This window comes from Pongo pygmaeus, chromosome 6, assembly GCF_028885625.2.
Source record: "Pongo pygmaeus isolate AG05252 chromosome 6, NHGRI_mPonPyg2-v2.0_pri, whole genome shotgun sequence".
In the NCBI taxonomy this organism is placed as follows: domain Eukaryota; kingdom Metazoa; phylum Chordata; class Mammalia; order Primates; family Hominidae; genus Pongo; species Pongo pygmaeus.
In genome coordinates this window covers 141466828-141478401 of record NC_072379.2, presented here as the reverse complement: position 1 = coordinate 141478401, position 11574 = coordinate 141466828, and the positions used below count along the sequence as shown (strand labels likewise).

Sequence of the window (11574 nt, the reverse complement as noted above, 5' to 3'; positions counted from 1 at the left end):
AAATGCTAGAGGAAAATAAAATGTTTGCTCATTATTATTCTGTAATATTTTACAATAAAAACTTGATGAGCTCATGGATTTTAATCCAAGCCAAAGTAATGTTAAGAATTAAGTTCCTTCCTTAAGGTACCCTCAGAAGGCTCAAACACTGCTCTATGCTCAGAGGTAATAAGTAGAGACTTAGCTGATAATCTGTACATAATAATTTCACTAGTTGATCATCTTCAGGTATAATGGCACTATGTGGTGGATCTACTAACATTTCCTTTAAGTAGATTGTTTACTTAGGTCTTTTATAAATTGTTTTCAAGACTTTTTGTAGTGTTTTGTATCCAATGGAATCCAGGCCAAGGTGATGTTCTTTTTACCACTTGTAGACTTGTAGAATACCAGATCACTCCAGCAGGTTAAAGCTGCCCAGCTGCTTTCTGTTTTTTTTCTTTTCTCTCATAAAGAAAATGAGATACAAATTTCGTTTTGGGAGCTATTACTCCTATTTTACGCAACTGCCAGAATATTCCAAATTGAGCAAAATAACATTAAGTGTTGTTTGCATTCCTGCATCCACATCACAGTGATGAACCTCAGCTCACACCGAAGTTCCTGCTGCAGGAGGATGCACAGACTGGGAGCCCATTGCTGGGACGTCTGAGAAGAGCTTCAAAAAGGGCACCTTTATCTCCTGGTTGAGATAGGCACCTTGGGAAGGAGTGCCCACCTCCAGCCTGTGGCTGCCCTTCTTTGTGCAGAGAGCAGCTGGCTGTGCAGGGCTGTGGATGCACAGCAACAGAGGTACAGAGGTCTGGCTGGTGCTAGCGGACTCCAGTGTTGGGGGAAAATGCTTGAGCTTGTTTCCAGAGACATTGTACCCTTCCTTGGCATCGCCTTTGGTCATGCTGCCAATACTACCTGAATAATGGATCAGCCTCAGCCCCTGTTCTTGGTCTTATTGATAACAGAACATTGAATAATGGTTCCTAATCTGAGCAAATTTCAGGATGATCTTTTTCCCTGTGTGTCTGTGCTATCTTGGTGCCTGGCTGATCCCTGCCTCCATGGGGGCTGTTGGAGAGGCAAGCAGAAAGTGAAGACAAGACTTCAGAAGTGGCAGGGCTCTGCAGAGGAAAAGGAAAAAAAAAGGCCTGGAGCCCAGACTTTGCAAACTTGTGGAAGGTGGGCCTGTTGTGTTACCCCCCCATGCCTACAGAGTTCACCTAGTCCAGGGCCTTCTGACTGGGCTCAGGCAGGATCCACCTACTCTCATGGAGGCTGTTGCCTGGTGAGAGCTGCAGGGAAGATGGGGTGCATCAGAGACACGCTGGGCTTAAGCCATAGCCCATCCCTCACTTTCCCATTCTCCTCTGAGACAGTTGCTCCTCTGTCTGCACCTGCCCTTAACACCAAGGCTGCCAGGCCAAAATTCATCAACTGTGGATCTCATTAAAGATTAGAGGTATTTCCTGCATCTTGCATAGCTGTAAGTAGTCTAGCAATAACTGAAAACTGCTGCAACATCTGCATAATATTGGATTCCAGCCCTAATTTTTCTTAACCCTTTCCTTCCTAGGCTGCTTTCCAAACCTCCCCAGAGTCCCTTAGATCCCAGTGGACCACAGTGCCATCTTGTGGCCAATAAGTGAAATTTCATCATTGCTTTTGCAACGGGAATGGCCCAAGGGATGCTGGGAAGTGTCTGCAGAGGGAGCCGGGAGACTATTCCAGAAGTACCACCCCGCAGGTTTTATAAGCAACTTCTCTAACCCCCGACCCCAACATTAGTTTTAACCCTGACTGTTCCTTTGAGTTATCAAGCTTAATATCCCACCCTCATTCTAAATAATTCTTACCCCATGGTTGCAGTTACAGTCTCACTGACATTTTCTCCCTTAAAACTATCTAAAGAGAGAGGAATAGAATAGGAAGAATGGAAGGAAATAATGTTTACTCTAAAGTAGGAAGAAGACACAGAAAGTGAAGTGTAACGTTATTTCATTTCCATTACCAAAGATAAACAAATATGTCCCCCCAAATGACAATGCTACCATAAAAATAAAGATTAGCAAAAGACTAGGCAGATAATGTGATTACCTTCAAGATGGGGTCAGATATGTGTTAATAAAAAGTAAAACTGGGATATAAAAAATAGGATCCCTTGGCTAGGCGCGGTGGCTCATGCTTGTAATCCCAGCACTTTGGGAGGCCGAGGTGGGCGGATCACGAGGTCAGGAGATCGAGACCATCCTGGCTAACACGGTGAAACTCCGTCTCTACTAAAAAATACAAAAAATCACCCGGGTGTGGTGGCAGGCGGCTGTAGTCCCAGCTACTCACTACTAGGGAGGCTGAGGCAAGAGAATGGCATGAACCCAGGAGGCAGAGCTTGTAGTGAGCCGAGATTGCGCCACTGCACTCCAGCCTGGGCCACAGAGTAAAACTCTGTCTTGGGGGGGGAAAAAAAAGAGGATCCCTTTCAAGGCAATAAGCAATCATGAAGGGAGCAGTATCTAATGGGAAAATAAGGATGGATATAATTAAGACCAGCAAAAGGCCTGCTACAGTAAAGGAATAGCTTGTACAATGCACATGTGCTGATCTGAGCAGCAGAGAGGGAGGAGATGATTCTGAAAGAGGTAGAGGAGTGGTGTGAGATGAGGGTACGCTGCTGCAAAATAGTATCATAATGAAGCAAATCAGCCAGGGAACTGGGGATTATATGACCTTTCTATCCACTATCTTCTGTGACAGACCAGATGAACCATTTCCCTTTCCAATGACTTGCTGTACAGCCCTTGCTCTGTCCCAGTTAAAGGCTCCTGGAATTTCTCCTCCTCAGGTTCCCATGGACCAACTCATTCCTTCGTCGTTGAGCAGAGTCTAAAGGGGAGGTCATCTCTTCATGCCCTGAAGTCCCACAGTAACTGGCATAGTCCTCTCTCGTGGCTTGATTACAGGCCACCAACTCTGTGCCTTTCATTTCCAGTAGACTGTAAGTTAGGTGTGAGTAATGAACCTTGAACAATGCCTTTATCATAGGGCATGTAAGTGACTGCTTTCAAAATCATTGCTGTTTCTTCCACTGCCTCAGATTATATCTGAACAGAAAAGATGCATAATTGGAATGATTTCTTAAATTAATTTAACCACAAAAATCTTTCAAAGTGCCATAAATAATGCAACCAAAATAATTGCTCTCCTAAATGGTGACATTGTAGAGTGAAACAAAAAGCAAATAAAATTATGTCAAGTATTGGAGAGGAACCTCAGAAACCCAATCCTTCTTATACAAACATTATCGTATGGCCTCCCTCTACCTGAGAGACAGCAGAGCCACACCCATGCCCTGCACCTGGCAGGAAAGCCTTGCTGGAGCCTGTGGGGAGCTGGCGAGGAGGAGCGTTGGTGATTCTGCCCCAGAGCAGAGATTCTCTGGGAGCTCTGGATGACCTCCAGGGACTGAGTTGGACGGGGGCTGTACTATATACTGGAGAGGAGGAGGACATTTAAGGTGAATGTGATCTTTTTGATCTCTCAGCTGAAAATAGATCCAAGGTCATTGGTGACTGGCGTGGAGCTGCTTAGTTTCCAAAGCAAATTAGTCCATGCCCAAGGGTGTGTTTGTGCCACTGAAGAATTGTCTGGCTCTAAAGTGGTTCACAGCCCAGAGCTGCTGCTTGCCCCATCTCTGTTCCCAATGACTGCAGCATCTACATATTCCATTCAAGGAAGGATAAACTGGTTCACTGTTTCCTTTAGCTACGTTCAAAATAGTTGTCATGTTCTGGACTGGCATGCTTACAGAAGACACAGACCCACAAAGTAAGGGAATTTGGAGATTGAATAGAAATAGTGTCAGTTGAGGTCACCTTAGATCATGGTTTCTAAAAGCAAGAACAGAGAGGAGGTGAATTTGGAGTCCTTTTGGCCCCACAAGACATGACGACATAACAGGGACATCACTGTCTCAGAAAACATTCCAGTGATGTGCTGGTAAACTGAGTGTCTGTGGAGGTGGGCACATGCCTAGTAGCACTTAACCAATTTCTGTTGTATCAACACAGGCACTATGGTGGATTTCAAGCTGTCAACATGGCTTCACTGAATGGGGAGCTGGGAAGAGTGTGCCTATTTGTCTCTCGTGAGTCAGAAAAACTGGCTCCAGCACATCAATTGACTCAGAAGCCCAACTTTCAAAGCTCTTCAGTGCTTAATACTCAACTCCTAGAAATGAGGCATCAGCAACAATAGCAAAGCCCATTGTTTTTGTAATAGGATGAGAGTGTGACCCTGGGTCTTTGAGTGGACAAAGGGAAGTTTGAGCCCAGAAAGGATTGATGAGTTCTCTGAAGTTGCTGAGAGCACAGAGCTCTCAGGGTTGTGCTGGCTGGTTTGGAAGCTTCTAGACTTTGATTTGAAATACTTTTATGGACGTGCTCCTTTTTTAACTCAAAGAGATTAGTTACATTCACTTAGAGCAGGGTCTTTATTGCTTCTTGTTTGCTTATTAATAAAACCTTCCCTTTGCTGTCCTTGTATGTTCACTCTCAGTGCAGGTAGGAAACCCTGCTCACCTTTTTTACCACTTCTTTCAGCATCAGTGTTTACGGTTGTGGTTTGTGTTCTGTTCGATCTTAAGTTTCAGAGCTGGTCCATTATTAGGACCATTTGTCTTAGGGGTCATGAGGATAAAGGTGGGAAAAGCTGGAGACAGGGTCTAGCAAGGAAGTCCTTGGAACAGCATCCTAAGGTCAGGAAATTCCCATCTGTGCCTGGGACTTATTCACTCCCAGGACACACAGGGCAACTAAAAAAGGAATGATCTGTTGATGGAGCAATTAGAATGGGTTCAGAACAATCCCTGCCAATGATCATCATTTGCTAGAGAAAGAAATTTGGTATCTGCGCTACCACAATTTCTGATAAGTGAATTTAGGGAACTATAATTCCCCAACCAGCTCTGCAGGACTCAGGGCACCCCTGTCCTGGCTGGGTCTGGGATAATCTATCTTAACCTTTGTGTACAGGGCTGTCTCTGAGGACTCCCAGAAACCCATGATCCATAATCATGTCAGCTCTGACCACAGCTTGAAATTTCATATATGTGAAATGTAGCTTCACTCAAAGAGAGGTGAAGAATTTTTATTACAATATACTCATTTATATTTGCAACAAACACTATATTGCAATATGTAAAATAACAAACAAAACAAAAATAATATAAGCATTATTGTTTTTAAAACTCCAGCTTCTCGAGTTAAAGATCTCTGGGAAATTATTTCAAATCAAAAGACTAGAGCAGCAATTACCAGAGGTTGGGGTGGAGATGGGGTGCTGGGCAGATGTTGGTTAAAGGATACAAAATTTCACTCAAATAGGAGGAAGAAGTTCAAAAGATCTATTGTACAACACAGTGACTAAAGTTAGTAACAGTGGATTGTATTCTGGAATATTGCTAACAGAGTACATTTCAAGTATTCTCACCACAAGAAAGGATAAGGATTGAGGTACTGCGTATGTTAATTAGCTAGATTTAGTCACTGCACCATGTACATACATTTTTAAATGCAGGTTGCATGGTATACATATATACAACTCCTATTTGTCAGCATTCAGGTTCTAGAAACCCCATTTCCTAGGGAACCAAGTTGACACTGGAGCAGTAGTGGATGCATGCTTCTGTCTCTCAGGACAGGAGCAGTGGTAAATGAAAACAAAATAAAGAACTCGCATTGCTTACACTAGGCAAAAGAAACGAAGTCTTATTGTTATCATGGCTGTATTCACCAAGTAATGACCACAAAAGCCACAAAGACTTTTAAGTCAAACAGGAAGAATGGTTTGCTCTTGTATTGCAGAAAACTTCCAATGTGACAGGAGAGGCTTCAGAAGAAAGAATGTTCTTGTGGATGAAGCTTCAGGCCTTGCAGATGCCCCAACACATGCAGGGGAAGACGCTTGTTCCTCGGCCATGCCTGAAGCTTCTCTATGTGGGCAGCAACCTCCCAGGCCCCAAAGAAGACTGCGTGTCCCAGCCCTGAAAGCCAAGGCTAAGACACCCAGTGCTTGCCTTAGAGCAATGAGCTGGTTCTGAGGACTCCTAGAGCCCGGTGGGCCACGATTGCTTCCACCACCCACATTTATAGTTAGTGTGTCTTAGGGGTGAATCTGTGGTCTCTTTCTACCCAAAGGACAAGCTGAGGTCCAAATCTACTTGTTTCCCATGGGGAGGGAGGAGCAAAGAGAGGCCTCTGTTAAGGGTCTCTAGGAGCTGCAAGGAGAAAGAAGGATGAGGTTTATGAGCAGGAAGGAGGCGACTGTGCCACGCTGTGGCTAAGCTGCTGGCACAGAGATACATGGCCGAGTCCTCCTGCTGTGTACGCTGGATCTTCAGAGTGGAGATGGATCCCCCAGACCTCTCTGCATAGAAGCGATCACTGGGCAGCCCTGATTCGTCTGGTGCACTGTTGCTTTGGAAGTAAATTAAAAACTCCAGGCCCTGCCCCAGGCTCTGTCGGTACCAGTAAAGGGCAGTATGACCTGAAATTGGATCACACCTGAGCTCTACATCCTTTCCCTTCTCTGTGACCTTGTTACTGGGGGACTGGGAGACTCCAGCTCCTGTGTGATCTGTGGAGACAAAGTTGGGAACAGAACAAGGAAAATAATTTTAGTCATCACACAAATGCACACATCCCACCCCTACACACACACACACACACACACACACACACACACACACAATGAGAATGGTTGCTCTCTGAGGAATCACCTGCCCCCAGGAGACAGAGGGCCGCCCAGCAGAGGAACCTGGTGCCCATGGCAGGGTCAGGGCAGGATGGGAGCTTTACCAGATCAGGATCACTGTGAGCAGGAAGAGAGGAGGAGGGACGCCCCTGTCCTTACACGGAAGTTCCCATCGTGACATCGCATCCTGTCTCAATCTGCATGACCTCAGGAACACAGGATTTATATTAGAACACACTTGGGTGACTACTTTAAATATTTATAAGCTCCTTGTAAACAACGTTATTGCATGGGACATCGCTTTGGGCTCCCATGCTGTCTGGACCCGGAGGCCTCACGCTGCATCTCCGAGTTCACCTTCTCATCCCACAGCCGCTCCTCTGTCTGCTGGGCACATTCTGTAGGATGTGCCAACAGTGCCCCCAACACCAGGCATCAAGGGATGAGCTCATTGTCTTTCCTCCAAGTCAGAGTGCCCTCTGCCATCCCCATTGATGCCCCAGCCTCCTCCATTCCCCTACTCACACGTGCCCAATGGGATTGTCCCATCACATGGGTTCCCTCACCAACTGCCCTCTTGCCTTTCTTCTGGAATCATTTCCCACCCTTGTTAACTATAATTCAGAAAACATACCTTGGTGGCAAACTCACAGAATTCTTTTAGTTTTACATATTTTCTTTTCCTGTCGTGTAGGTATTTTTAATCCATCTCAATCTTCAATAAATGAGGACTACAATTCTGATTTAATGGTTATTTTTAATCCTTTTTCTTGACTTTGACTATTTCCTTCATTCTATTCCACTGGAGGATATTTATCTTTCCCTTTTGATTGCTATAAAATATTTTCTTTGTCATTTGTGGTCTGCAATTTCACTGGGACCTGCCTATTCGTCTTGTAATTCATCTGAATTCTTCAACAAGGATTTCAGTCCTCAAACATCTCAGGAACATGCTCAGCTAACATCACATAAAAAATCACGTCAGGCAATTTGCCTTATTTTCTCTTTCTGAAACTTCAATTATATACAAGAAAATAAGAAAAAGTTCAATTAAACATTATATACTTTCTAATATACTAGAACTTCATTTTTTCTTTGTTCCTTCACTTTTTTGTATTTTACATTTAATTTTCTGTGCTGCATTCTAGGTGATTTCTTGAGATCCATCTTTGATATTCTAATAATCTCTATAGAGGCATTGAATCTGCTGTTTAGCTTCCATTTTGTTTTCTGGAGTAATTGTAATGATTTCTAGACATTCTATTTGATTATTTCTTTAATATTTTTTGATGGTTTCTGGCCGTCTCTTTTTTTCGTGTTCTTGTTTCAGTTCCTTCTTGTATTCATTTAAATGTAGCTCTTCAAACGTTCACATCTTATGATGGCAAAATTTTAAACCTTTAGGATGTCCATTTTAATGATTTATTGCTTCTGCTCCACTGTTCCTCCTCGGGTTTTGTTTTAATATTTTTAATAGTGGGAGTAAATTGGTCTGATGTTAATCTGTGAAATTCAGGGAGAGGCCAGGGTTGAGCGTGCAGAACGTCAAGACTCCATAGTCTTTCAACTGTCTCTGATCTCACCCCCAAATGCATGGGGTCAGGAACTGTCTGCTGCACTCCGAGCTGTGAAATACCTCCCGTAGATTAGATTCCTCACATCACAACCTGCTCTGAGGACAGTCCCAATGTAGGTTCCAGAAGAGAATTCTGATTTTCTGTTTCCTTTTTATCATGCTTCCTCCATAAAATAGAGCCTGTAAGGCTGTATATGCATGACTTTTTTTCCTGTTCTTCCAAGGAAATCAAAGTCCTAGCATCAAGGATTTGTTCCACCATTAGACAACTTAAGACAATTATGGGACAAAAATAGCTCACTATTTAGGTCCAACTTTTACAAAGGAAAATCAATTTTTTTGTTGAAATCATATGCTCTGCTTTGAGTAGAATAAGAGGTCACATTAATCATGAATTAAATCTGCCTGGCTAGATCTGCCCTCCAGACTTCTCTTCCTCAGCTCCCCCTACATTTATATAAGGTCTAACTCATGTCATAAATCCTCCTCTCCATAGTACTTTTAGTGGCTCTGTTTTATTGATGAAAACCTAATGGAGTTTTTAGTACCAGAACTGGTTCCAAAATAACAAAACTGTATGCATGGGTTTCTGGAAAGGGATCTCTGATCTGTGTAGAGTTGCTGTGGGAAAGAGTCTGAAGGAGAGCACAGAGACCTGGAGGAGGTCTGGTGCTGCAGACGCAGGAGGAATTTTTGACCTAGGTGTGACCACCCATGATAGCGACTCCCCATTTATTTCAAGGACCTACCCTAGCTCAGCAATCAAAGGGGTAAGATTTCTTGGACTTAATGCCAGATCTCTGTCTGCCAGGGTAAAATGGATCTAGGGTGCTCCTGTTCATCCATCCACTCATCACTCACTCTGTCATTGACTCATCCATTCTCTAAGAAATGGGTCTCCGCCTGTGCCAGGCACTGCTGCTGATATAGAAAGCAGGCATAGCCTTGGCCTTCATGGGGTTTAAAGTATCTGGAAGATTCCAACTGTGCTAAATTCTGCTGACTAACAGGCACATGATACCATGAGAGATTATGAGAGGGAAGCTGACTTCAGCTGGGAGCCGAGGGAAGCATAATGATGATTATCACGAGGGCTGATCATGCTGAGATCTGAAGCACAGGTAGGTGTTGACCACTACAGAAAGGAAGGTTCCAGCCCAGGGCACAGGAAATGGACTTCAGAGTCTCTCAACATGGCTGGAGTAGAGAAGGGCAGGGAGGTTAGGGAGGAGAAACCCAGCAAGGCCTTGGAGGGCAACTGTGAATATAGGAAATGAAGGCTGCAGCTGAGACCACTATAGGGTTCAATATGAGGAAAAATCATAGAGAGAAGAAAGCATGTGGTACCCAGGTAGAGATGGGAGTCTAGATGGATCTGAAATACAAATCCTATTTCACCTAGGAGGCCTCAGACTCAGGTGAATGACTAGGAAAGTCAGAGCTGGGAAACCCCTGGCCCCAGCCCAAAAGGACAGCTCAGAGGAAAGACCGGAGGGCAACAAAGAAGACATCTGAGTCCCTGGGACCAGTCCAGGCCTGGCCGAGACCAACTGCAGAGGCACCTGGCACAGACCAAGTCTCGCACTGCCCGGGCCCACTGGGGCTCCAAAGTTTTCGGTGCTAGGACCAAGGACATCATTGAGTCTGTGCTGGGGAGGAGGGCAGCACCTTCTCTTGCCTTTATGTGCAGAGAGGAGACAGCCATGCAGCACTGTGGAGTAACTGCTGGCACAGAAGTACACAGATGTCTGGGAGGGAGCAGCTGACTCCAGCCCGAGAAGGAAATTCTGTTTTTTTAATCTGGAGACATTGTAGCCATCGGGGACTTCTCCTCTGGTAGTTGTACCCTCACCAGCTGAGTAATGAATCAGCCTCAGCCCCATGCCTGGGTCTTGTCGATACCAGTACATGTAGTCATGGTTCATATCCTGGGCACACTGCAGTGTCATGCTCTGTCCTGTCTTCAGGACCCGGAATTTTGGGATCTGAGTGACATCAGCATTCACTGGACCTGCAGAGAAGAACAAAGCTGATGCTGCAGCCCCAACGGGAGGGGGCTGGGCCTTGAAATCCACACAAGGGGCCCTGCCCAGGACCCACCTGCCCACAGGAGAGAAAAGGCTGCACAACACAGGAGCCCGAGGCTCATGGCAGGGGCTGCAGGATGGAGGGGTCTTCTGGGTCTGTGCATTGGTGAAAAGGGAACACGTCTTTCAAAGGTATTATTCTGAGACCTCATTCTCCCTGCCTGGGTCCCAGAGCCTTGCTGTTAGGAGAGGCCACGCCCCTTCCCCAGATGGTCAAATTCAAGATGAATGCACCAGTGAACAGTTTCGATAGGAAGAATGCCTTTGTCTGAATTGATGCAAGTCTACCATTTTTTAAATATCTTTTGGTAATTAGTTTGTAACTCAACGTATATTTTCTATTCCCATGATGATACAAATTACTTGGCTGTGCATGGTGGCCCATGCCTGTAATCCTAGCCCACTGGGAGGCTGAAGAGAGCAGATCGCTTCAGGTCAGGAGTTGGAGACCAGCCTGACCAACATGGTGAAATCCCATCTGTACTAAAAATACAGAAATCATCCAGGCATCCTGACGTGCACCTATAGTCCCAGCTACTCGGGAGTCGGAGGCACCAGAATTCTTGAACCAGGGAGGCGGAGGTTGCAGTAAGCCGAGATCATGCCACTGCACTCCAGCCTGGATGATAGAGTGAGACTCCATCTCAAAATAATAATAATAATAACTACTCATTAATACACTGGTATTGGTTATCTAAGTATTGCTATAGTCTGGAATCTTAGAAAAACTCCTCATGTCTTCCTGGTGTTTTTGATTCCTGTGTCCCAAATACTCCTTCAAGTATCCTTTTCTAATTTGCTTAATCGACCATAATCCAATAATCCTGTTTAAAATCCTTTGTCTATATTGGTTTTCTCTGTTATTAGCTTTCCAAATCCCAGGGGTAGGCTCATCAACATTGCAGGAGTCGTTTTGCTCTGTTTCTTGTGAATTCACTGACAGATGGGACTCCTGACAAGCCCAGCTGAGCACCTTCAGCTCCACCCAGGGCTCTTGCTTTCTGTGCCTGGGGTGAGACCCCAGCAGGCAGAACCACCTCACGCTGCTGACTGCCCTCTCTGTGTGGATGCTGGTGGCTGCCAAGCACTGCCCATGATCTATGGGCACAAACGTGTCCTGATGTGTAAGGGAGTTTGGGAGACACGGCTGACTTTAGGGTAATGAAGAAT

The 11574-nt window shown here is 45.0% G+C and overlaps 2 gene segments (V, D, J or C); both read right to left on the bottom strand.

The window, feature by feature from the left end:
* Positions 1-5244: 5244 nt before the first annotated feature.
* LOC129040074 (T cell receptor beta variable 7-2-like) lies at positions 5245-8685 on the bottom strand. The segment is given in 2 exon segments: positions 5245-6624; positions 6767-8685. Coding segments are annotated over 2 exon segments (498 nt in total).
* Positions 7024-10544, bottom strand: LOC129041609 (T cell receptor beta variable 6-2-like). The segment is given in 3 exon segments: positions 7024-7139; positions 9891-10328; positions 10418-10544. Coding segments are annotated over 3 exon segments (645 nt in total).
* Positions 10545-11574: the final 1030 nt, after the last annotated feature.